This window comes from Hipposideros armiger, unplaced genomic scaffold (assembly GCF_001890085.2).
Source record: "Hipposideros armiger isolate ML-2016 unplaced genomic scaffold, ASM189008v1 scaffold_312, whole genome shotgun sequence".
Lineage (NCBI taxonomy): Eukaryota > Metazoa > Chordata > Mammalia > Chiroptera > Hipposideridae > Hipposideros > Hipposideros armiger.
In genome coordinates, this window is record NW_017731662.1 from 1171117 (window position 1) to 1198943 (window position 27827).

The window sequence follows — 27827 nt, forward strand, 5'->3', positions numbered from 1 at the left end:
GGCATGTATAATGTACAGGTCAATACCGAGCAAAATGGAGCTTATGTTGGGTGGGGGTAGGGTCATCGTCAGCCTGTGTGTAATTGTCAGTCGGCCCTGTCTGCCCAACTTACCCTGCTGATTTCAATGTGGTCAATAGCTGGTGAGAGCCAGAGCAGGCAGGCCTGGGGAGATTCCATCACTCTTCTGATCAAAATCCTTTAATCTGTTCTTTCTGTCCTTCCAACTCGCTGTTTCTCAGACCCGCCATGCATTCCCCTACCTCAGTGCCTTTGCACCTGCTGTTTCATCTGCCTTGAATGCTCTTCCCCTGGAAAACCTCAAGACTTGCCCCCACCACTTCTTTTTGGTCTCTGCTCAAATGTCATGGTATCAGAGAAGGCTTTTGTGGCTAAAGTAGCAACCCCTACATCACTGCTTAATTTTTCTTTCTCTGTACTAGTATGTTGTCAATTTAGTTGCTTATTATCTATCATTCCTCAATAGGAGGTGGTTTTCATGAAAGCAGAGACTTAACCCTTTTTTATGTTTGTTCACTCTTGTATCACCGATACTTAGAATAGAACCTACTACTTAGCAATCACTCAATACTATCTGTTGAGTGCATACATGAATGGGAGATTTTTTTACATCCTAGTATGGTGAGTAATATGTGTATTCCTCACATGGTATTCCTCAGTCTTTTCTATTCTTTAAAGCTCAGAGAGTTACCTACTTCACAAACTCTTATTTGTCTTGGTATAAAAGTATGTGCATACATAGTGGATTATTCATTCAAAAATATTTAAGTGGGTCCTATATGTCAAAGCACTATGGTGGCCATCAGGGGTACCAAGGGGAATAAGACCCACTTTCCAACTTCCAGGAGTTCCATCCATCCATCCATCCATCCATCCATCCATCATCCATCCATCCATCTATCCATCCATCCATCCATCCATCCATCCATCCATCCATCCATCCATCCATCCATCCATCCAATCCTTCTGAGGCTCTGCTAAGTGCCAGGCATGCATGTTTAGTAGCATTTGGTACATCACTTTGCCTTTCTCTCTGGATTGTTAACCTTCCCATTGGCAGAGAACTGAAGAATTTAGCTGTTGCTCTACCACTAATTTTTTGACCTGAAAAATCATTAAACTCTGAGTATTAGTTTCTTTATCTGTAAATACGGGTTTGAGACCTCTGGACATCCTGCTTCATAGTGCTGCTGAGAGCTTCAAATGAGACGATCCAAAAATAAATGTGCTTCCTACACTGTGAAGTCCTAAACACATGTAAGGGATTCTCAGCCAGTACTAAAATAAAAAATAAAACCCAAACAAACAAAACAAAACCCCAAACTCAACCCTTTCCTCAGGCAGCTTCTCAGTGGGCCTCCCAGCCTGAGGCAGCAGCTGCTGCTGGCAGGGCCAATCTGCCATCACTCAAAAATTCTACGGCTGGACACAAGTCAGGACGGGGAGCCCACTTCCTGTCAAGGTAATCCTTTGCAGAAGAAGCAGACCATCAATAACCTTCGGTTAGCATTGGGATCGGCGTGCACCGGCTCTTCCCATCCTCACCTCCCTCTAGCTGAGGTTCTGTTGACTATTGTGTGCTGTTCTGAAGCTTCAGCAGCCCTCAGTCTCCTTTCCCATTTTTTAAAAACCTTGACTTGGCTGGCTCTGGAGTTTCTTCTGAGGTGGAGCTTGCTAGTGAATGAAAGTGATTCCTGAATGTTGACATATAAACATCATTGACCAGGCTAGGTCCTCTTCAAAGGGAAGATATTGTAAGTCTTCCAAAGGCTAATCAAAGTGAATGGGGGCGTGGGAGGGGGTGGGGAGGAGGGAATGGGGGTAGGACAGAATATGAGGCAAAATGAGGGAGATGGAGCAAGCAAAGAGAGGAGACATGTGAGAGTATCCATCCTAGAGCCATGATTGGATTGCTCCGTAAGCTCTGGAATTTTCTAGCCTCTAAATATTGATGCTCCCTTCCTGATGGGGAGCATGACATTGTCAGCATTAACTGAAAAGGGGTAAGTTTTCAGACAGAGCTGGCAAATTTAGTCTTTGGAAACAAAGACACCCCTCTTCTGTGTGTTCTCACTGCAAAGGGCTCAAGTGGCTTCAAATTAAATACCTAGGAGACATGATTTTTTCCTCGGCCTCTTTCCTACTGGATCACCAAGTTCTGCGCTACAGTAACAGCATCTGTAACAATAATGCTGATACCTGCTGGTGACCTTTCGCAGAGCACTGTCTGCACTGAGACACCAGTCCCTCTTCTGGGACGTCCCCCTTTTATTTCAGGGTCCAGAACCTTCTGTCAGTCATGCACTGATGGAAGCTCACCCCTACCCGCATGTTGTCTCTCCCTGTATTCTCCTTTTTTCTTATTCAAACATATACAAAAAAGAGAAAAGTACAAGAACCGCACATGTATCCACTATCAATTTCAACCATCAATATTTTGCCGGTCCTGTTTCATTTATTCTCATCCCCAACCATTCCTTTTAGGGGATACTGTAAAGCAAATACCAGGCATTGTACTGTTGCACCACCACTCCTTGATATTTTTCATCTTTTCAGAGTCACTGTTTAATGATGCAGTGACTGAGAACCCAGGGCGATTTCCTGCGGGTTATTTAACTGTGGATGGAGCGGGTGTGGTATACATAGGAATATAGTTTGCATTGCTCCTGTATTAACTGACCAAACCTAAGCCAACAATCTACTCCTTTTTTTATTTCTTTTTTTTTAAAAGATTTTTATTGGGGAATTGGGGGAAGGGGAACAGACAAGTTGCTGTCCTTTTGTTCTTCAGTCTAGTTGTGGAGGACGTTGCTTCACTGGCCCAAGTTGGCACCATCATTGCGCTCTTCCCGGGCGAGGCAGATCAGTCGCCGGCTTCTGGACGGCCACTCACTGCGGCTGCTGGCTGCTCACGTTGGCTGCTGGCTACACACGGTAGCTCATGGCAACCCACTGCCACAGGGGCTGCAGCCTACATCGTCACCGGCGACTCACGGCAGCCCAGCTCCAGGTTGAGCTGTTGTTCAGCATCTTAGCTGTGGAGGGCAGTGTTACTGGCCCTCATATGTGGGATCCGAACCGGGGCCCTCTGGCATCCCAAGCCAGTTCTTAACCATCGCACCACTCGGCCGGCCCCTTTGTTGATTTCTTATATTGTCATATGGTAAGAAATGTCCAGGTTGCCTTGTTGTTGTTATTATTATAATTATTATTACTATTGGGTTGTCAAAAAAGTCATGACGTAAGTTTTCTATGTTTTTTGCTGCAAAAATGCGTCATGACTTTTCTGACAACGCAACATTTAATAAAACAAGGGACAAAAACTAGATTTACCCCTACAACTGGGGCTGAAGATAGATGCTATAACTAATATAGTCGTCTTGGGTTCTGAGGAGGGTGGGTGGTGAGAAGGGACTCTAAGAGTCCCTCCCTGGGGAACCAACCACAACTACTGGAGAAATGGTTTCCAGGACACCCCTCTCTCTTCTCTGGCACTTACAGGACTGTTTGACTAGGCTTCAGCTGTGGGTGGTAACAGTGTTGTCTAGGAACTGGGGATGGATGAAGGAGGAGAAGATGAAAACATGGATTGACTGTGTGCACACATTGCTAATTAATTATTTATGTAACTGCTTACCACGTGGGCTTAATTACCTGGAAGCATGATAATGAACAGGTCTGTCATTAAAATCCTATTGGATTCCGGAGATTAAAACTCTCTATGGGCTTTCCTGGCCTTCCTTTGCAGCAGGCAAGATTGCTGGCTCAGAACGTACAATATGAGTGGCCTTCTTGCTGGCTGGGTCTTTGGTCTCTGAAGAGACCAAAGCCCGTAGGCTCTGATGGGAGGCTTGGCATGTCTGTGGTCAACCGCTGCCTCCTCTAGCTCTGATCACGTCAAAGGTTGGCAAAAGGTCTCTTCTTGAATGGCTCTACTGTGCTGGGATGGTTTGGAACCATAACCCAGGCTTGTAGACTTATGTAATTTCCAGTTTCCTTAAAGCAGTGGTTCTGGGGAGCCTGAAAACATAACCAGGGCCCAGCCCTTCCCCAGGCTAATGAAATCAGGATCTCTGGGATTGGGGCCGGTGCTCCTGGTGTTCTTACGTGCCTCCAGTGGGGACCTACTGCCGTAAAGCAAGAGCACGTTGTGCTCTGAGGCTGGCTTTCTTCCCCATCCTTCTCTGTTAGGGTCCTCTTTTTCCTCAAAGCTTTCGAGATAGAAGAGACATGTGCTTTTTAGGTTTGAATACTCAGGTCATGCTGGCTTCATAAAACGAATTGAGGGAAATGTTCATCTTATGCTATGGGCTGAAATAGTTTGAATAACAAAGGACATACCTGGTTTTTGAAGACTAGATTGTATGCAGTTATAAGGCCAGGAAAGCCTTTAAAAAAGGGTATCTCTTTATACATTTTCTAAAGTAGTCAATGGTTATTGGTCTGTTCAGGTGTTCTGCTTCTTTAGAATGTTGATAATTGACATTTTGCTAGGAAAGTCTCCATTTCCTCTAGATTTTCAAATTGATTGCCATAGATTTTCACATTTATTATTTTTTTACTTCTTTCTCAATTGGTAGTTACATTTTCTTTTTCATTCTAATGTTGCTTTTCAAAATTCCTTCATTATAATAATAATAGCTAATGCTGATTGGTCACTGACCATGTGCTAGATGCACGGTTCTCACTGTTTTACTCGTACTGACTCATTTAACCCTCACAACAATTCGATGAAGCAGGTACACTCATGATCCTCATGTGACAGGTGACTTCCTCACCTTTGGGTATACAAAATTAAGCAACTTACAATTAGGTCACATAGCACAGCTCTAAATGCTGCCTACTGACGTGTGTGTGTGTGTGTGTGTGTGTGTGTGTGTGTGTGTGGACATAGCCCATCATTTGAGTACATTACAACAGGCTTAGAATCAAGGGGGAGGCGGGGGAAGGAATAGCAACCTGTTGGAGCTGTAGGTTCCTGCTCAAAGCTCATAACTAGGGCATATGATCTGCCTGGGAGGTGACAAGACTCCACCGGCAAAGAGAGGCCCTTTGGAAGCATGGGGCTGTGAACTCCAATGATTAGATGGATTCCATGCGACCCTTCTGTGACCTGGCTCAAGGTCACTTAATAGCCTTGAATGTTCACTCAGACAATGAGAGAAGCTTGTATCAACACCACAAGGTAGACACGAAGAGGGATGAAGAAAATAACTACAAATACCTAAAAGGGGGGATTGGTGATTACACTCTACGTAGAGCAACACCATACTGGGCAACTTTTGTATGTGAAGATATATTTAAAAGATCTTTTAGGACTGGCTGTCTATTGCTTCCAGAATAAAATCTGAACTGTTTAGTTTGGCCTTCAAGGATTTCCACCATCTGACATCAACTGACATTCTAAGCCTATCAGCTGCTGCTCCCTTCCGGCACACTGCAGCATCAGTCCGACTAAACTCCTGGCTCTATCGGTCCTGCATGCCTGCCTCTGTGCCTTTGCCCATGCTGTTCCCTCCACCATGAATGCCCTTCTCTATCTCTGGAGGATCCAGTGCGGTGACCACACCAAGCTCTAGCATGTACTGTTTTCAGTTCTCTCCTCCTACGACTAAATAATTCTAGCACTTACATACAGCTTACCATGTACGCCAGCACTTTATATCTGTCAATTCCTTTAACTTTCAAAACCACCCTACAAATCATGTACTATTCTTATCCCTATTTTATAATTGGGGAAACTGAGGCTCAGTGATTTGTCCAAGGCCATACTGCTAGTAGCACAGCTGGGATTTGAACCCAGGCAATTCTGGCTCCATGCTCTTAAGCCCTCTACACAGTACCTGTGCCTTTTAGCAGGCATGAGTTACAGTCACTTTCTCACTTGCCTTACCTCCCCTATTGGATAGCAAGCTCCTCTAAGAAAGGCTGTGGGTGTGGGTCTGGTGCACCTTTGTACCCACTCAGTAGATGTGTCATAACTATTTGCTGATGGATGGAGCTAAGCCGGAGCTGGCCATGGCACTGTTACCTTTGTCAGGAACCTTGCAGAGAAGAATACAGCACTAGGTGAATGAGTTGGAGAGAGCAAGGGTGAAGAATTTGGAACCAAGATCAATGATACTTTAAAGCACCGGTAGGGAGGCCAACTTTGGAGAAATGACGCCGTGGGAAATCACTGCTAAAGAGAAAGCAAACACAAATCCAGAGAATACACAGTGAGACAGGCAAGAGAGATGCTGGCAGAGCTGAGGAAGTCTGTAGGTTCTTGGGGACCTGGGACCATACCTTAAGGCCTTGCTACACAGTGTGTGGTCTCTGGACCAGCAACAGGGAGCCTGTTTCAAAATGCAGAATCTCTGGCCCCACCCCAGACCGTGGAAGTAGAATTTGCATTTGAACAAGACCCTCAGGGGAGTCACATGCATATTAAAGTTTGAAAAGCACCCCAGCAGGCCACTTAGGCCCACCCCCAGAGACTGTAACTTAATTGGTTTGGGGGAGGCAGGGCATCCATATTTTTAAAAACCTTTTCAGGTAATTTACCACGCATTGCGGTCAGAACGACTGCTTTGGCCTTACCTGGAGAACTGTGGAATGGAAAGATGGAGGAGGGCCAGGCCTAGAGAATCTTAGCACTGCAGCTGATGAGCTATGTGACCTTGGGCGCGTCACTCAATGTCAAAAAAGAATGTAGATTAGATCAGTGGTTCGCCAATCTCAGAATCAGAAAATACATATTGTGGATGACATACTAAACCTGACGAGCTCAGGGGAGGCCCGCATGGCGGGCCTTAGAAACTCAGAGACCAAAGTAACCACACAGGGTGGTCTGAACGAAAAATTCCTAACTAAAAGCAGGTCATGCTGGGTAGTCACGTCATAGGCCTGTCGCTTCCTTGACAAAGGTCAATCTTTAACTTAGAAATTGTCTATTGTCTTTGTGCATCTGAGATAACATACCTTTGAAATGTCAGAGTAATTTTCTTTTCCAGACCCCTTGAAGGCACAACCGCTGGCACCAGGGCACGAGACCACATTGTTATCTTGTTCCTACATACCATCTCTCTGTGCTGTAAATGTAACTACCTTGTACCCACAGATGTGAAAGAAGTATATGTTTCTCTGTTTTACTTTTTTATCCAATCTCAGAGATTTCCTGGCTTTGCTTTCTCCCACCTCCCTAATCTATCACCAATGAATTTCAGGTAGCCCCCCTTATGTCTCCGCCTTTGATTCTAATGTATAAAATAAGAAAGCTGCTAAACTGCCATTCTCTGGAGCATTTTCTCAATCTGTTGAGATTTTGCTTCCTGGCAATTGTCATCAGCTTGGCTTAAACTCTTTCGAGACTTTTTCTTAGGATAGAGGTTCTTTCACCAACAACATTCTTGGATCAAATGAATTTTAATTACCAGGGCTGGGCTTAAGGATTTGGCATTTTAAACAAGTTTCCTAGGGGACCCTCATGATAGCTTTGTCAAGGCCAGAAAGCCAGGGTCTGTAAGCATCATCTGGCAGATGGCGCACAGCTCCATGATGACCAGTCTAGCCCAGGAAGGACCCAAGGGGCAGCTGACCATAAGATGTGAAATTACAAAGAAGGGGCACTGGTTGGGGAAGTTGAAAGTGACAAAAGGGGTTAGCGGAAGGCCCCAGACTCAGGCTGAGGTGTTTAGCAATTAATAGAGGCAATGTGCACTCTAGCTTCCGGACCAGGGGAGACCACAGATCATTTAGAGCAGTGGTTCTCAACACTGGAAACACAACAGAATTACCCAGTGAGCTCCTGCAAAATACCAGTACCCAGGCCCTACCCTCAGTTGTTAGACCTCCATCCCAAAGCTCTCCCAAGTGATTGGGCCATGCAGCCCAGATGGAAAACCACTGATTTAAGGGTTAGTTAAAGAGGTGGGGTCACATAACACAAAAAATGTGGGTTTTGGGGCCCTTTAATTTCTTTGTGGTTTCCTATCTATGCAGTGGGGATAACAACACCCACTTTAGTGGCTGGTTGCGAGGATTAAATAAGATAAATTACATACACCTTTGACCTTAGTCACAAATCACTTCACTGTGAATCCAAGTTCCTCAGTGGTCTAATGAGACCACTAAGCCCCAAGAAATTCACACAGGCAGCAGCACAGCGGAGATGACACTCGGCTCCAAATGCTAGGTCTACCACTGGGGCCTCCTCTGGGGACAGGAAAAGGGCCCACAGAAAACTCAAATGACTTCCCTGTTTCCCACACTGACCTTCGGCCAGAGCTCTGGGCCAGCGGAGCGTCCCTCACACAAAATAAAGCCTTAGTTTTATTTACCCAAGAACCAGGTCATACCCCTCCCTATAACGTTGTACGGGTTTGGCTTTCAACATGTTGCCGATGGTGTTTGATTTGGGCCCATTTGAGCTTGAGGTTCTTTTCCGATCGCAGCATCAGGAATGAAACAGATGCCTCCATGGTGAAAACATAGTTGGAGAAAGAGTTTTCATCAGTGTGTGGAAGGTGAGTGGGGATGGGAGGTGAGGAGTAATGGACAGGTACCTGGAAGGCAGTTTCAGCAATTCGGACATGAGGGGTGAGGGACTGTGAGTATTATGGGTTGAACTGTGTCCGCCTAAAGGATGTTAAAGTCCTAATGTCCAGTACTTGTGAATGCAACCTTATTTGGAAATAGGGTCAAAATATGCCCATCTTCTGGATGTTCAAATTAAGACAGAGTCACTAGGGTGGGCCCTAATCTAATAGGACCGTGTCCTGATTAAAGGCAAATAGGGACACAGAGACAGACGCACAGGGAGAATGCCATGTGAAGATGAAGGCAGAGACTGGGTGACGCATCTACAAGCCAAGGAAGGTCAAGACTGCCAGCACCCCCAAGAAGCCAGGAAGAGGCCTGGGACAGACTCTCCCCACAGCCCTCAGGAGGAGCCAGCCCTGCCAACACCGTGATCTCAGACGTTTAGCTTCCAGAGCTATGAGACAATATATTTCTGTTGCGGTACTTCATTACAGCAGCCCTAAGGAATAAACACAGTGAGTGTCAGACCCTTGTTCAAAGAACACACTGTCATGAACCGGGGCAGAGATCCACATGTGTCCACTGAAGAACTAGAACGCCAGAAGTATGAGCATGTTCTGCCCCACGTGCGACCCTTACCCACTGTAGAGACGCTCAGCTTTGTCTGGTGCAGGGCCCTAGCCTTGAAAGAGCTTGTGTTCTAAGTTCATGATTACCAGCCTCTTTGCTGATGTTCTTAAATATGCCTGGATAACAGCAAAACCCAGTGACAATTTTCTCACTGACCTTCTCATTAGTACAGTAGGTAATAACTCTTACATAGTGCTTAATATATGCCAGATGCTTTTTTCCTAAGTGCCTTATGTACATGGGTTCATTTAATTTTCACAACCTTATCCTGTAGGGACTATGATTGTGCCCATTTTGCAGATGAAGAAACTGAGGCACAGAAAGATACATTAACTTCCCCAAGGCTACATAACTAGAAATGGAGCTGGGATGTGAATCCAGGCAATCTGGCCTCGGAGTCCCTGTTCTTAAACACTATAAAAATGGTTACCATTTGCTGAGGCCTTACATTGGAGCAGGTATTATTCCAAAGTCTTACATTCTAGCCTATTTCACATTCACTACCATTTATCTAAGCTATCAGGCTGCTTACTTTTTCCATATTCGTATTTCCAGGAAAGATATTTTAATTTTGAATGAAAAAAGGCCCCCCACTTCCCACAGACATACACACAATCGGATTCCTCCAACAAAATAGGTCATGGGTTGGTGAGCCGACAGCTACCCCTAGTGGGTATTTTCCAGCGTCCAGCTGCCAGCCCCTGCCACTTCCAACACAGCTGTGCCTGCCCCGACGACTTCCAGTCCTGATCCTTCAGCTATAGTTATGAAGTGAATGTTTCTTTGGGGGAAAGCCAGACCTCTTAAGGCCAAGCTCATTGCTTTCCACACTATGATTTGATGGGTCGTTTTACTTTCCTGGTCAGAGACCAGTGGGACTCGAGTTCCCAACCTCTGTATGTGATTTAATATTTTGGTACAAAATAATAACTCTTGTTTCTACTGAGGGAGTCACAGAGGGAAAAGGATGAGCAGGAGGGTGACATGGAGAACAGACAGTAAATAGAGGAGGGAGAAGAGGAAAAACCGAGGATGAGTGCATATCTGTGCCGGGAACTAGGGCCAGGTACTCAGCACACTGTCCACTGCTGGAAACTCCAGGAGGTTAGGCGGCTGCTGCACAGAGCCCGCCTGAACCCAGTACTCCCACCGCTGTTGCTGAGAGTCGGGGTGGGGATGGGGCAGTGGTCCTGCTCAGCACTTCTGACAAAAATGGTCTTTTCAAGGACGATTCTTTTTTTTTTTAAGCTGAGCCATCCTGCTACCTGTTGGCAGCTCAGCGGCTGCTCAGCTCGGGCTGGACTTGAACCGCTGTTGCTCAGAGCTCAAACTCTTGAGCGAGCTCTTAACCAACTGAGCCACTCGGCCGGCTCTTAAGGACGATTCTTGGTTGGGTAAGAAGGTGATGATCACCACTGCACCAAAGTCTACAAGTGATGTCTCCAAGGTCCCATGTGCCCCTCAGGGCAACGCTGGGAAGGCAGCTATGATTGTTGAGAGGGTTTTTCACTTTAGAGCTTGATGGCTGCAGCATGTCACACAGCTATGGCATAGTAGCCCAGGCAGTGCCCACATGTGCATGGACTTGGGCCTTCTGACTCTCCCTTCATAGAAGCTAACAATGCCAGATGCAGAAAGGCTTCCTTTCAGAATGAGCCAGCAAGACCCCCTAGTGGTTACTGGTTCCTTCCAAATCTGTTTGATAACTTACGAGGAAATAGATCTTTCTGCCTCAGCAACAGCAAAATTGGTCTTTGCATCTGTGAAAATTATGCTCTAGATGACAGCAATCCTGAACATTAATCAAGTATCAATCACTGACATGAGTGGAAAATAGAGCTGGAGTCTTTATTCAAGCCTTGTTTTGAGCAAAGCAAAGCAAGGGCTGACTGTGGACAAAACCAGCTAACAGGCTTAAAATAGCTCAGTGGAGTGGAAAGAGCGTGGGCTTGGGGACTGAGGCCTGTTGAATCCCTGGCTCTGTCGCTAAATGCAGGTGCTCCCTGGGCCTTAGTTTTCCCACTTGTAAAACAAGAGCACACTGTCACCCCTCAGGTCCCTGGGGGACCGAGAGAACGCATGTAAAGCGTGTAGCCCACGCAGGCCCTCCTCACAACCAATGATTTATCAGACACACTCAGAGTAAGTGGGGAGAATGAACCTACTGGGGAGAGGGTGCCTTTTCTTGCTAAATATTAGCTGAGTGTATTTATTTAATGGGTGCTGTGTCCACACCAGGTGAATATTCTCTTTTCCTTCCCATTCAAGTTTTTGAGCTATCTGGTTCCCATGCAAAGAGCTAGTTCTCCTTACTCAGTGGCACTGCCCCAATCCCCCTTTGTCCCAATTTCCCAGAACTCAAGATGTTAGCCCTTTAAAGAGCCTTCCACCCCAAAATGCAAAATCTGAATCTAACTATGAGGAAACATCAGGCAAACTGAGTCGAGAGACATTTTACAAAATCCATGGCTTGTGATGTCATCATGAGTGTCCAGGTTGTGAACAGCAGACGGATGAATGGTCCCCGATTAAAGGAGACTAAAGAGACATGACAACTCAACGCAACATGTAATCCTGGGTTTTTTAACCTTTTTTTTTCTTTTTCTATATGGGGTAATTGGCAAAATTTGAATAAAGTCTGTATCCATGATATTAGTTTCCTGATTTTCATAATTACACTACAGCTATGGAAGACAGTATCCTTAGGAAACACACTTTGAACCATTTAGGGGTAAAAGAACATGATATTTGCAACTTACTCTCAAATAGTTCAAAAAGTATACAAAATATATTTAAAAATTAAAAATGTGTATATATACACATTCATATATGGGAGGAAGAGTGTTTGAACAATTTTTTGCAACTTTTCTGTACGTTTAATATTACCTTCCCCCACTCTGCCCCAGGAAAGCACTCCACAATTCATTGCACTGTCTCCCTTTCACTCTGTGAATGACCTTGTAATGAATTGTTGCTGTTTTTTTTAATGTGGGTGGTGTATAGGAGCTCCTTTCATACTCTTCATACCACTTGACTTATAGGCAAATGATGTTACAGCTGGAAGGGTCCTCAGAGGCTCCTTAATGTGAACCCGCCCAGGTGCTGTGACCAGACCCAGAATTCCAGGTCCTGACTCCCAGCCCAGTGCTCTTTCCTCTTCCTTACACTGTGGCCACGCGATGCATTTGGCTGCCAAGGAGGGACAGCTGTGACAGGACACTGATCCCCTTGGCTTTTGGGGACAATGGATGGGGACCTGTCAGGACGGGGTGGCAGCCCTGGTGTCAGTGACCTTTTCTCCGTATACTACAGAGGAGCCATGGTATGAAAAATATCGGGCAGTGGCTTTAATCTCATCTGTTCCCAGGGCTCTAGGTAACACCTTTGTGCTAATGAGTCTGATTTGTCCCTCCAAGCCTGACCTCTGTCTGAAGTCCACACTCCATATCCATTCACAAGCTCCTGTCCATTGAATGGACACCTCTAATGTAACATGTCCAAAACCAAATGCTAGATGTCCCCACCTCCTCTGATTTTCCTCACCTCAGTCCAGCATTACCATTCACCCAGTTACTCAGGCCAAAACCCAAGGGCACCCGAGCCTGCTGTTGTCTTGCGCTTCACAGCCAAACCATCCGCACATCCCACTGGCCCGACCTTCCCAATACATCCAGAACCTACTTCTTAGTGCCACAGTCACCAGCTCCACCTAGGCCACCGTGATTCTTTGCCTGGACTTCCACAGGCATCTTCTGCTGGTGTCCTGCTCCCACCCTTCCCCTTCCGACCGTGTATTTTCCACTCAGCAACCAGAGTGAGCCTGTCTCTCCATAGCTCCAAACCGTCCAGGGCTTCTGTGTAACTCAAAATAAAACCCAAAGTCGCTACAAGGGTTTACCTGTCTGGGCCTCCCTGCATCACTAAGCTCCTTTCGCATCACTCTTCACTCCCAGAACCTCTGGGCACCCCACCCCTTTGCTGTCCCAGAAGCATGACAGGCCTGGCACGCCCCAGCTTTAGGATCTTTCCCCTGCTGCTCTCCCTGCCCAGTGTCCTTCTACCAAGGCCCACTCTCTGATTTCACGGAGGACCTGGCCTGAGGCCTTTTCAGGCAGACCTTCCCTGACTGGCTCACGTAAGGAAGCACTCCCTCCACTGACTTTTCTTCAATGTACATCATATGCTTATCCTCACTATCTCTATCCTCCACTAAGTTCCGGGAGGCTGGACATCTACCTGGTTCCCTCTCTGTTCCAGCCACTGCTTGGCACATAATAGGAGCTCAATTTATGTTATCTGTTAAAGCAATGAATGAATGCATCATTAAGTTGAAAAAGCAAGGAGCAGAACAGTGTATACCCGTATACCACACCCCCATTTATTAAAAAAGAAAAAGAAATAAACACATCTATGCTGCCTATCTTTGGGAGGAATTAACAGCTGTGGTCTCTGGGAGGGTGAACGGGTGCTGGGGACAAGGGTAGGTAGCAGGGAGACTTGTCAGTGTCGGCCCTCTGGGTGCTGTTTGATATTTTTGGTAGGTACGCATATTACTGATTTGATGAAATATATATACACATATATCAAGTTATTCTGTTGTATACCTAAAACGAATATAATGTCATGTGTCAATTACATCTCAAAAAAAAGTCCACCTGTAATTAAACCCACATTTCCTCCCCCCAAATGTTATAAGGTAAACTCGATCAATATGTGAAAACACACATACATTACAAATATAAAATCATAATACACAAATTCCATATGTATAGGACATAATTTAAGATATGATTTTTAAAACATTTTAAAACCATTCAGTGCCATTTATCATAATCCATAATGGCTAAAAGACATTACATCGTGAGCCTATAGTCAGTTTTCAACATCTCACATATGCAAACGTCCCTTAGAGACCTAAATAAAAAGTTACTGAAAGGAGGACTAAGAAAGAAGAAACAAAGGTAAACTGGCTTTAAGGTTTACTTGTGGATAAAAATAGTATCTATTGAAAACATATATATTACATATGCATATATAATATGTAAACATAGCTATATCCAGCCTGTTAATGTTGCTGGCCATGTACAGTCCTAATAAAATAATTATGAGAAGACAGAGCATAATTTGCATTTGTGAGGAGGAGCAGGGCAGTGGTGGAATGCTGGATGTGGAACACCTGGGAAAGTGGCCCAGTTCTCTCTCTACTAGAGGAACTCTGGGCAAGTCACCTGCATAGCCTCAGTGGGTCTTGGGTTCCTCTACTGTAACAAGGGGGAGCAGAGGTTGAATCTGCCATTTTGGAGGTCTCTTTCCAGCTCTAACATCCTGTAGTTCTGTTTTGAGTAGATGTTACCTGTTGGCCCCCACAAGTGGACAGATGCAATACCTCTGAGATCCATGCAGACATAACACTGATGGGGCAGGAATCCTCCTGCCAGGCAGTGACCCAGCTGGGTGTCCTCCTGCACACCTGAGCCTGTGTATGATTGGGCCAGAAAGCTGAGGCTCACCCTCCTTTTTTGAGAAGCTTCCTCCTAAGGCCTGGGGCTTGGGGCTTTTGCACTCAGTGCTTCTGCCAACTTTTATTAGCCAAGTGAAGTGCTCTGAGGAGCTGCTGAGTATGAGCTGATCAAAATGTCTTGGAGCCAGGTGTGGGCAGAGCTGCCTTTGTGTCCCCAGAGCTGGGCCCACATGGTAGATCAAGGACATCAGGTGGTTTCATGAACCAGCAGGCAGACTCATTAAAGTGAACTTCCCTTTCCTGAAAAATGCTGGAAGGAAAAACTGTGAAGGACAAGTGCTTTCATCCTGTTTTGGGAAAGGCCCTGTGTTGGGGAGGGGTGTGGGGAGTGGGTGAGGCAATTCATGGACCTTGATTCTCAAACTCTCCGCAGGAGGGGAATAAGGAAATGGTACAGATGCATGGGAATGGGCCTCTCACTTAGGAATGCCCCACGTTATTGTTTTGCTTATTAGATTTGTCTTATTAACTGTTTTACACTGAGACTAATGTTAAGATCGGTTTGCATTCCCTCTGCACATGCCAGCGAATTGGTAGAGAGTTGTGTGGGAGTGTGTTGGGTTCCAGAGGGAATACCCTGTGGAAATTCCACAAAGAATTCTCTCTGGATAGTGCTCAAAATCGAGTTTAGGGTATGGCTATATTATGGGAGAGTAAGAAGAGATAAAATGAAAATACCGCAAGTCAAATGAGAATGAGAAAGAAAATGGGTCTTTCAAAATTAGTTTGATGATGCCAATGATTCGATTTTTTCAACCAATGCTTTTCAGCCTAATTCTGCCCTTACTTGAAAGCTCAAGAGTTCTAGTCTTTGGAGTTTTCTTGGGGGGGAGGGGGAGGAAGGGTGGTGGTGAGGGGAGAAGGTGCACAAAATTGTCACACTTTGAAAAGGGCTGCTAAAAGTTTCAAAAACTGCCTCTGGATATTAAAGACGATATAAGAATGCATTTAGGCTGGTGGGTTTAAATCGAAGGTAGCTTCAGAGTCGTTCGTGGGTAGGGCCTGTACTTCCTTATTTCAAAAGCCTCCAATAAAATCTTTAAAAAAACCCAAACTCCTAGAGAAGATTGTAATTCCACCCAATTCTCTGTGGTCACCCCTGATCCCCACCCCAGGTCCAACGCTGCTGTTGAGAACAACTGTTGGACCTATTCTGGGCACTTCTTGCTTATAAATTGAATCAGCCTGTGAAGTTTCTCCCTGCACTATGGTTATAAAATCTTAATGTACCTATAACAGCTGTACCCCACAGGAACCTACTAAGCCTTCAAATGGGACAACTGGGGCTTTAACTGCTTTTCTTTCTTTTCTTTTTTTTCCTATTCAAATGCATGCCAGAACAGTGCATATAAGGCTGCAGGTACTTTAGAAAGAAGTTGAGGTTGAAAAGTCTGTCTTGACTCCAAAGGAAGTAAAGTCCCCGTTTCCAGTGCCAGGGCCTGTTCTGTCACTCACCAGTGTACCTTTCAAACAATTATATATGTTGTGAGCAGTTAAATATGGTGGATAATATAATTTTATATTTATATATGCACTGTTAAAAATGCTACTTTTATCCAACACTTTTCTCAAAATCTGTAAGACCCTCCTCAAAATAAAGCCCCAACTCTTTGAAAGTGGCTTTGCTCCTTTTCACTTTGCCATTCAAAGCTTTCCGTGATCTAACTCTAGTGTGATCTTCCAAACTGGCCCTCTCACCCTCCCTGAAACACACTCCTACCACTTCAATCTCGCTGGCTGACTCATGGTTTCAAATTCTTCTTTAATGTTGGAATAATTGCATAGGATTGAATTATTAGGATTATAGATGCATCTTAACTACTCCCCAATTGCTGAACATTTTTCAGTTTTTCTCTAAATCTTGCCAGGAATTGTACAAGGAAGCATCTAGTCCAGTGGTTCTCAACTTTGGCCGGTCACTGAAATTTGGGATTATGGGGAAGGGTGGGAGGTGGGGTGATTTTTCTTTATTAATTGACATACAACATGCATGCAGGAAGGGGCACAAATCACAAGTGTGCCACCGTAAGGGTGAAACTCTAGACCCTTAGCACAGTACCAACACCTGATGACCCTGGGCACACAAAATACCCCCATGTGACCAGTACCCAGATCAAGACACAGAATATTATCAGCATCCCAGGAAGGCTGGGTAGAGGAGGCTTTTAAAAAATTCTTACTTTTCCAATCTCTTGAAATTCTGATTCCTAGACTGAGAAGCCCAGGAATTTGCATGTTTAAGATTGTCTCCAGGGGTTTCCTACATACCACCAGACTTAGAGATCAGGAATCTACCATAGGTTTTCAAATTGCCCCACAGGTGTCACTTTGGGGGTATGTATATGTATATACAGAGTGTGCCCCCTCAAAATGTATACACATTTTAAGAAAAGAAAACTATTAAAATTGTAATAATATATACGGATAAAAAAAGATGAATACAAGTCACGTTTGACTTCTGCAATTACAAGAGGTGCTCAAAGTGGTTACCATCAGCATCCAGACACTTCTGATTACAGTGAACTACTGCTTGAGCAACACTGACCAGGTGTCCACTTGTATACATTTTTTTGGTACCCCTCTGTATATGCATCTATAACTGGTATTTGATCTTTGCAACAGTAATTGCTGGTTAAACGGGCTCTTTAAGGCTGATGTTTTTGCATCTGATGCTGGAGTTATGTCAAGTCCGTAGGGCAGGCAGTTGCGAAGGAAAGAATAGGAAGTGGGGGAGACCAAGAACGATCTGGAACCTACAAGCCTTTACTGGAACCCCATGAGGATGGACTGAAATTCATGTTAGTTCTCATTGCCTTTGAACCTTGATGGTATGGATGTCCTCCAGAAGCTGGAGCCCTTTATCGTGGAGCTAAGTAACACACCTGGCCCAGGAGTCAGAGAACCTGAAGGGTGATTCAGTGGAAGGTGAAGCAACTGTAGCCTCATGCGAGTGGTGAGCAGCAGACAGGTGACAATGCACGTGTTGTAAAATGGCTGCTGCTTCCCTTCTGTCCTCTAGACCACCCAAAAATCTCTCTGTGGCCCCATCCCACTTATAAACCCACAGGAAAGGGAATTCTGGGAAATGTAGTTCAGCCTAGCCAGGTCGACAGGGGACAAAGCCACCATCACCCATCTGATCACTGGTTCTTAAGTTTGGCTACACATTGGAATCATGTGTGGAGTTAAAAGCAAAACAACACAAAACAAAACAAAAAAACCCCAAAAACTGATGCCAGGCCTGGCATCAGGATCCGTGAAAGCTTCCTAGGTCACCCTAATATGCAATCAAGGCTGAGAAACACTGGCTGTAAGGTACTATGCCCAATCCAGGGCCCAAGAAGATAAAGTATCCTCTCTTTTTGCCCCGAGAGGAGCATGAAAAGATGTGGTAATTTTTTCAAAGGCCCTAAAACATTTTCCCCATTATCCTGCCTTCCTGCATCTGTCTGTCCTCTCGTCATGAACCTTGCCACAACTCTCCTGCCATCTCAGCATACGGGCTGTGCCTTGAATGAAGCATTTGCTGGTTATCCTCCTGGTGCTAAGTGGATTAGGAATACAGTGGGCAGGCTGAGGTCATCCTAATGCCATCAAGCTCACAGTGAACCGAAGACTTGGAAGTTTGCACTATTAAGCTTCTAAATAAAGCATCTCTTCCTCCCAGGCAAAGACTAATTAAATGATTACAACACACACAGAGCGGTCAGTGAACATTTAACCACCGTAATACAAGCACGAGTTGGCAAGCGCCAGTGCTGCGGACTCGTAGGTGGCAGAGCCGCCACTGCTGGGTCTTTCTCAAGGACACTGAAACAGAAGGCTGAGAAGGACCATTGTAGGAGAGGAAGTGGGAAAAGAGTTGCAGGCTGGGGAGAGCTCGGTTTCAAGTTCCAGCGCTGTCATTAACTAGCTGTAGGGCTTGGGCAAGTCACTATTGTTTCCAAGCCTCAGTAACAGTCGCACGTCCTACACAGGGTCAGTGAGAGCATCAGAAGAAATAAAGGATGTGAAGCAGTTTTGGGGAGGGAAATCTAAAAGCACAGACATGTCTATGAGCAAGGATGTCGTATTAACTCTGTCATAGACAACGCTGGTATAAGGGGACAGTTATCTAGACGGTGGATTATTTAGGGCCTTTGCTTTCCTTTCCAATCTATGATGTGGTTGTTTTTTTTTTCCCCATTGAGGAATTGGGGAAGGGGTACAGCGTTGGGGAATCCGGGAAGGGGAACAGACAAATTGCTGTCCTTTTGTTCTTCAGTCCAGCTGCAGAGGACGTCGCCCCACTGGCCCATGTTGGCACCATCACTGCGCTCTTCCCAGGTGAGGCAGATCGGCCGCCAGCCACTGGATGGCTGCTCACGGCAGCGCCTGGAGGCTCACAATGGCTGCCGGCTGCTCACGCCAGCTGCTGGCCACCCACAGCAGCTCCACTGCAGCCTACGCCGTCGCCAGCGACCCACTGGCAGCCCAGCTCCAGGTCAAGCTGCCACGCACCATCCTAGCTGCAGAGGGCGCAGCATCACCGGCTCCAACGTGGGATCCGAACTGGGGCCCCGTGGCCCAGAACCGGCGCCCCAAGCCAACTCCCAACCAACGCGCCACTCAGCCGGCCCTGATGTGGTTGTTTTTAATGAGGTCTGCTGAAGCGCAAGACTGGCACAATTGATTAAAATCAGTCTTTGGGATTTCCTTTCGATTTCTATTATTCACGCGTTCCCTCTCCTCCCCATTGCAACAGACGGTTGAGGACTACTGAGCCATCCCATCCTATACTCTCTAAATAAGTTTACACAGAGAGAACCTTTCTAAGAAACAAAAGCAGTAAAAGGATCTCTCACTGCATCTCTGGGGAGTAAAACCAGGGGAGGATCAGGCAGGCAGTCTTGACTTTTTTATGGGCCTGTCTTGACTGTTTAAGGCAGTTTTCTGTGCCTGAATCAGAGATGAAGCTTCTTGAGGGTAATACTGGCTCTCGATTCCTCTTTATTTGGGTCTCCACCAGTGCCGAAGACAAGGCAGCAAAGGATACTGGATGTAGGGTTCCACAGTTCCAGGTTCTATTTCTAGCTCTGCTCCTCAAAAGTCATTTCAGTCCTCTCAGCCTCAGTTTCCTCCTCCCTAAAGTGGGAATTACCTATGCCGTGGGATTACCATGTAGTACAAATTAGACATGTGTGGAAAAATATGACTCCAAAAGTGTTGTGCAAACGGGGAAAAAATGTGATATGAGCTGTTACTTCTAAGAACTAGGTACTGGCTGATTTTCTTGTTGAGGACAGAGAGGCACAGAGCAGAAGTGGTTGGCCCTAGGCTGCAGATCGGGGGTGGAGGTGAGGGAAAGGTGACAGCCCCAGGAGCCTGGGAATGCCAGCTGTCCCTTTCTCACTGCCCATCTTTGCGGTCTCTGTGCGCTCTCTCCTGCTGCAAGCTGTGTGTTTGGCCTGGTCCCTTTTACTCATTCATTTTTTTCATCCGATGTTCACTGAGCACCTGCTTTGTGCCAAGCACTGTGCCAGGGGTTGAGAATTGAGTGGTGAACAAAAACAGGTGCAGTCCCTCTCCTTATGGAGCTAAATCTACCCTGTTTATTTTCAGACAGGGCTGGACTCAGCTCATGCAGAGAGTTGGACAACTAGCTTTAGGCATCCCCAGGGACTGATGTAAATGGTGTATTTTAGTGGATTCACAATTGAAGCTGGAAAATGTCAACATGTGGAGGCCAGGTCTGATAATAATAAGAAAAGGTAACTCCTGCCACCTTCTTTTGGGTTGACCCTTCTGTGCCCCCACCTCAGGTTTCCAGAGTCCTGTTCTTGATGACTTTACCCTCTAGTGAAACTAACTCTGACCTCACTAATTTGTCCTAAGGGGGTAAATGCACTTAACAGGGGTGAAAGCCTTGTGAGGAAAGCCTTGAGTCTCAGCTGGAGGGACAGGGATGTCAGAGGTCACCCTAAAATCACACCACTAGGGTGGTCACGTCAGACTGGCATATGCAGGGACCAAAGAAGTGGAGAAAGTGAGGGCTTACGGCAGGGATAAGGTCCCCTAAATTAACCCGTGTGGTTTTTAAAGACTACCAAAGATCAGGGGGAATGAGGCAGGGGGCAGTGCGGCTCCTGTCAGCAAACTAGCTCTTATTTAGGGTTTACAGGTACTTAGTCCATCACTGAAAGCAACTAACTATAATTAACTCTATAAATGAAAGTCGGGGGACACAAACAAATAAGCAAACAAACAAAAAACCCAGGGGGAGTCTTCAGTAGCCAGAATCCAGAAAACCTCCGCCAATAGGCTTTTTCTCTCTCTCAATTCTGACCAAGCTGCCAGACAACCCCACTGGTGAATTTCTGGATGGATTTACAATTTTCCTCTTAGTGAGAAAGGTAAGACATCGTTCATTATAAGACACCCAAAAGCCACATTTCTGAAACACTGTAGGTAATGGGAACCCCAAGTGGATTCATTACAAGAAAAAATTGTATGGCAAAATAAAGCACTGACATGCAAAACCACGCAAAACAAATGAATGCAGACGCCTGGTAACTACGAGGCAGGTGAAGAACAGCACTTGGCTGGCTGGCCACCCCAGGAGCCCAGCCATGCATCTGTCCCAACTGCACCCCCTCCTCCCTTCCCAAAGTACCCACACTCCTGACTGACTTCCTTGAGTGTATTTATGGTTTTATCACCCAAGTGTGTATCTGTTGACACTGTGTTTAGTCTTGCCCATGTTTTCAGCATCTCTTAAGCTTACTTAAAGCAATCAGTTCTCCCTCCATTTATTTCTTTTCCTTACAACTTATCTGTTGAGGACTCAGGCTGTCTAACCTGCAGTTTCTACTGCCTGGATTTTGCTCTTGGTCCATGCTAACATGTTGCAGTGCACTCATTCTTCATGCAAATAATCACCCATTAAAAAAAACAAAAACTGTCTGCAAGCCATGTTCTGAGGGCGTGCACAACACACCACAATCACATTCTCCTGAGTGTGTGGGCAAAGAGAGCTCTCACAACAGAGGCGGGAAGAAAACATGACTTGGAGGGAGCCCTCCACGGAACTAGTAATTTATAAATTTTTTTTTTTTTTTGCAATTGGAAGTGGCTGGGAAATGCTTCTCTTGAACATCTTCCAATACGGTTTGCTTTAGTCAGAAGCACATTTGGAACAGGGTTTGGCATCACGTTATGCTCTGGGGGCCAGGGGTGTATACCATTTAGTTTTATCAAAGATGATTGCATAATAAGAGCCTGGATGTAGTAAAAACCTAAGGAATCTAAACCACTAACCAGATTCACCAAATGTAATAAATATAAATGATAGATGAAAGGGAGATTAGATCTGGCCATTTACTTATGGTTTGGAGCAAGAAAAGTAAGCTTACAATTTTTTTCCTTTCTCTAATCTCAGCAGGCAGTCCCACGAACATAATTATTAGCATTTTCAAAAGGCTTTATCAAATGCTGCCTTAATAAAGAGCACATCCATTTAACAGTGACCTCCAGACACCCCCAATAAGTCCAGGACCCTAAATTATATGCTCCAGGGCTATGGCACCCACACAATGAACAAAAGAAATGAGCACTGCTATACTAGGAGACGGGAGGTTTTTTAATACTTAAAATTAAATGTTTGGGGTCTGTTTTGATTTGCGCAGTGTAAAAAACAGCTCCAAAACATATGGCTACAATAAAGATTCAAAAGTCAAGGCATTCTTCAAACCCAATAGGCTACTGACACTGCCTTCAAAACTTTATTACAGTATTAGTTGTTCAGCTATGGAAGCAGCCTAACAGATATCAGGAGGGAATAAAAGAAATTAGGCAGCGGCCCTAACTGATCACATTCTTGTTCTCTATTCTTATTTCTTTCCTTGGTTCTCCTAGGGGCTGTATTTATGAAAGAACGCAGAATTGTGTATTCGGTGTGAAGGGGCAGATTGGGAAAGATAACCGGGAAAAGGACTTAATTCAAATTTGACAGGCAGACTGCTTTCTTTCCTAGGCACAGGGTTTTTTTTTAAATCTGCTTTGCAAGGTTGGACTCCTGCTCTTACAGCATAGATGATAAGTGATTTCCAGCCCTGGTCTTTACAATGCTTTAGGTATTTCCAATGATTACGTGTGTGTTTAAAATTCTCAAAACCAAATTAATTTGAAGTCGCATTCACTGAAAGGCAAATGTGATTCCCAAGCTGTTTTTCTCAGTTATTGTCTAGTCTACCTTCCTGAGAGATTTAATACTCGTTCTCGGAACTCCTTCCTGCCCGGCTCTGCAACCCCGTGATGCTGGTGGTTCAGATCTAACCGTTTGTCTCCCTGGCTGCTCCAGCTTCTCTCCAGGCCCCTTCTCTGGATCACTAGGAATTCCTCAGAGTTCCTCCCTAAACCGTCTTCTCGTCCCTTTCCCTGACCTGGCCCCCACTCCAAATCCCTTCATGGACATCTTTTCTCAAGATTCCCAACTCCAGCCTTCAAGAATTACCTAGCATATGAAATACCCCCTGTATGAAAATCCTGAAGGGCAGGCGGGGCTGGTGCCCAGCAGTGATGTTCGAATGTTGACCAGAACGTAGGAAGGGGGTTCAATCTAACATGGCTTCCACGCTTCCGTGAGCTCACTGCTCATGCTGGGCAGGGCTTGGTCTAAGCACATCGCATGCATTAGGACATTTAATCTTCACACCCCCTCTCTGAGAAAGCGTGATTATACCCATTTTCTACACAAGAGAAGTTAAGCTTGGAGAAGGCAGGAGACAGGCTAGGCAGAGCCAAACTGTGAACCTAACTCCAGGCCCAGCTCTTAACTGTTAAGCTCTTCTGTGTGAGCAGACTTGTCCTCATTCTTCTGGACACTGAAGGACTCAAGAGCTTTGGGGTTAGCTCCTGCAGTGGACCAGAGGGAGGACATAGCAGTGGTTACAGGGTCCAGCTCTGCTGCCCCTGCCATGCAACCCCGGCAGAGGGTTCTGCTCGGCCTGTGCCCAGGCCTCCCCACTGACCACCAGCTTCGCCATGAGGGTCTGCCTGAAGGCAGGCAGGTGTGTGAGGTCTTAATGTGCACCTCCCTCCACTTCCCAGGCCAGAAGGTGGTGGGGCTTCCAGGGACTATGCCACTTGAAGAACAAGGGCCTCGACATTCCTTCTTGGTAAGTTGTATGCGTCAGTTCATAGAAAACCACTCTACTGATGAGAGCAAACATTTGAACCATCGTTGTCAAAGAAATCCTGGATCTGGGAGATGTGAGGAAGAGGAGAGAGACATGCGTGATGCTGTATTAGATCAGTAGCATGCTCTTGAGCCACCCCTGCTGAAGCAGCACTACGTAGGGGGCCTTCAAACCCTCTCTGTGAACCATTTCCATGTCTTCTGGAATACCGCCTCCTTTCCCCACAGACCCATGTTCCATACCACGAATGACGATATGGAAATGAAATCTCTGGTGGCCTTTTCTTCTAGTCTGTTCTAAACTCTTTTCCTACTGAGTACCTAATTTTGTGAGCCCCATTTGGAGCCCTGGGGTGAAGATGAATGTTGAAATAGCCACGGAGTTTCATTTATTCATCATGTCTTTCTTACTCATCAGGAGTCAGCCTTGAGATGACCAGTATGGGGCTTGGGTTCAGCCTGGGCCACTTGCTCCCAAGACCCACACACAAGTAGACCGGCTGGATCAAGGCTTGGAGGGGAAGTGAGGGCTGAGCTGCCATGCTGGAGGAGTAAGTGATCATATGACAGGAGCTCAGTGTGTGTGTGTGAGACTCTGTGTGGATGGCTGTGGTAGGAAGTGGGGTGTGATCAAAGAGACAGAAAAAAGCTCATAGAAATGTGCAGTCACTCTCGGATGGATCTTATACCATAGGTCCCTGCCTACGCATAACAGTCCTGGTCCTACCGGAACACAGGGAGTTAAAAATTAAAAAAAACCTTGAAACTGAAACCTTATTCTCCATGGCAATTTATTAAATAACTAAGGATTTCTGGCCTTATTAAAATAAATGTTTAGTGTAGTCTCTTATAATCTGATGTTCACTTCTTCACTTGTCAGCACCTGCTGGCAGCAGCTGGAATAATCTCTCCAATTTTGCTGTATGTGCAAATCAATTTGATTTCCCCCCAAAAGATAAAAATCAGTAAAGTGATTAAGTTACAATTAAGGCATGTCATTGAAAGCACAGACAACGAGAAAAGGCTGAGAAAGATTTGCTCTGAGGTCACCACTGACTTCCTTCTGCCCAAGTTAAATGATTTTTTCCCCCCTCATTTTCTGTGCCTGCTCTGCTGTGATATCATGGGTGATCAACAGGCCTTCTCCTTCTTGACATTCTCTCCTCTTTTGGCTTCTGTCATGCTATCCTTATGACAAGTTCCCTTCCTGGCTCTTGTACTGGTTCCTACATCCATCCACCCATCCATCCATCCATCTATCCATCCATCCATCCATCCAATAGATGTTTAAAGACCCAATGTGCCAGGCACCGGAAAAAATGACAGAGTATATCTATGTCTGGTACTACAATTAAAAATATTTATATATATATGATTTCATTAATATCTTGCTACAACTATGTGAGGTGGCTGTTGGTACTCCACCTTTATACATGAAGAAACAGGCTCTGAGAGGATCTGTGATTTATTTACAACAGCACAGCCAGCAGGTGGCAGTCTGGACATGAATTCTGGTTTATATTCCAGTAAGAATTCATCATACTGGCCAAGTGTAATTTCTCAACTAGCCTCATTGTTCCTAATTAAAGGTCATGATCCAGTCAGTACATATTTACTGAGGCTGTGCTGGGCTCTGGGGGATGCAAAGACTGTGTCCCTACCCTTACTGAGCTTGTGGACTAATGGGGGAGACAGATATTAATCATATGTTCACACAATAAACATTTGTTTTCACGGTATGAGGAAGAGGTGACCTCGTTATGGAAATCAGGGAAGTCTTCCAGGAGGAAGTAATCATTCAGATGCATTCTGAAGGATGAGTCAGAGTTAGCTTCGGGAAGAGAGGATAAAAGAAAATCATATACAGAGAAGGAAAAGCATGTGCAAAGGTCCAGTGGCAGAAAGACCCAATGTGCTGAAATTCTGAAAGGCCAGCTTGATTGGCATGTAGAGAGTGAAAGGGAGCCTGGCACAGGTGTGGTTAAGACCACGCAAGACTTTGGAGCCATGATAATGATTTTTTACTTTTAGCTTAAGAGCAATGGGAAGCCACGAGTCAAGAGAATGGTATGATTAACTCTGATTTTGAGTCTGACTTCCGTGTGCAGAATGGACTGTAGAGGAGCAAGAATGGAAGCAGGGAAAACAGCTGGAAGGCTTGTAGTTGTCCAGGCGAGAAGTGATGGTAGCTTGGACTAGGGTGGTGGTGGTGGAAATGGAGAGAAGTTTCACAGGTGCCCCCTGCTCTGCTCAAGCCCATGTTCTCCCTAAACCCTGTCACCAGAGTGTGCTCACGAATTTGCAGTGGAAGCCTGTCCACACTTGGAAGCTCTGCTGGAGTCTCCTCTCCCAGGAAGCCTTCTCCAGGCAACGCGCGTCCTCCGAGGTCTTCCAGAAGCTGCGTCTCTCTTCTGCACTGCCCGTTCTCACACCTGATTCTTCGCTATGGCTTGGCTGTGCTCTGGCCCGTTCCTGGAGAGGCTTTCGCTTCTCTTGTCTTGCTTTCTCCCTTTGGAAAGTAAATGCTTTGTTGGCATTTGCTGAATGGTTATCAACAGGGCTCCCTTGGAAACTACATTTGTAAATGATTACTCAGGCCAATCGCCTTTCCCCCCCCCCCGCCTTAAATCAAACCCTGGTTGCTTAAATCTGTCTTCATGATCGTGTTCTATCAAAACATATGTCCCCATTTTCCTATTGTTTCCTCTAAACGCTTTTCCATATTTCTCTAGTAGAAAGCAGGTTCAGAATGAAGTGGGGGTGGGGTAGGGGCAGGCGTGTAATTCTGACCAGCATTCCTATACCTTTTAATGGGGTATTTGATTAATCTTTTCCACATGCACCATTATTCATGCCTTGATGGAATCTCATTTTATAGCCCTTAATACATGGACCCAATTTATCCACATCACATTGTATTCTAATACTTGTCATCCGAGTTATTAGCTATCTCCTTCTCAGTGTAAAATTATCAGCAAGTTTGATTAGCTTATTCCTCGGGGATAACAGGGGAGATAAGAACAGACACAGTACAATATGACCACCACTGGCTCTGCATCCTCAACAAGAAGACTGCTAAGCGGAATCCATTTATAGAGCCGGGGTGGGCAAAACACACACCTGCCCCATGACAGGGTCTCCGCGTGGGACCCAGGAGCCATAGCCACCAAGCAGCGATGGCTGTTTGCCTAGTGGTGCTGAGCCATCATCCTGAGTGGGATCATGTTAATAAAAAGAGTGGGCCCCTCCCCCTCCAGCTTCCCCTTCCTAACATGCCCCCACCCTCCAGATAGCCTTCCTGAGCAGCGCGGACAGGACTTCTGCCTTAAACCCCCGTTCCTTCCCCACCGGGGGCCTGGCAGGCCGGCTGATCTAGAAGGAGATGTACAGCGCCAGGTATGGCTCTCTCTGTCCAGCACACAGTTGGCTCTAAGCAGTCAGCCCCTTCTTCTCTGGAACCCAACCTGAGACATGGGACTCATCGCTGGTCTCTGTGCTTAGAAGCAAGGTTGCCCCCTCCTCTAGCCACCCACCTCTCCTCAGCCCCATCAGGCAAAACTCCCACAGCCCCTCTGGCATCCTTTTAAAAGGCCCCGTCGTCTTTTCACCAAAGGTCCCCCCATCAATGATTTTTGCACTCCTCTGAACCCGGGAGGGGAGGATGGCAGAGGCTCTGTTGTGGGGCGCTGTTTGTGGGGCGCTGTTCCCCCAGGAGGTCTAGCCTCCTTCGCTTTCCCTTCAGTGTGGGCCGGACTTAGTGACTTGTTTCTAATGAACAGAATGCTGTGCAAGTGACAGTGTGGCACTTCTGAGACTTGGTCGTAACAGGCATTTTGACTTCCTTCCTCTCTCTCTGGTTGTTGGTTCTGAGGGACGTTAACTGCTATGTGTGAGTAGCCCTATGGAGAGGTCTCAGATACTGAGAACAGAGCAGGGAACCGAGGTCTCCTGCCAACAG

At 45.8% G+C, this 27827-nt stretch overlaps 1 protein-coding gene across 8 annotated transcripts in view; it reads right to left on the bottom strand.

The window, feature by feature from the left end:
- Positions 1-27827, bottom strand: part of ATXN7L1 (ataxin 7 like 1) — a 234598-nt gene that overhangs the window by 98586 nt on the left and 108185 nt on the right. For 2 of the 8 annotated variants that reach the window (XM_019660153.1, XM_019660151.1), the window contains exon 1: positions 26165-26293. The exons of 5 other annotated variants lie outside the window; for them this stretch is intronic. Coding sequence is in view for 1 of the 3 variants with exons in the window: in XM_019660157.1 (XP_019515702.1) it covers positions 26296-26378 (83 nt within the window). In the remaining 2 variants the exon portion in view is untranslated. Of the gene's footprint in view, positions 1-25316; positions 26379-27827 lie in introns of those variants that run through there. One more of the 8 variants, XM_019660157.1, reaches the window with a different exon arrangement.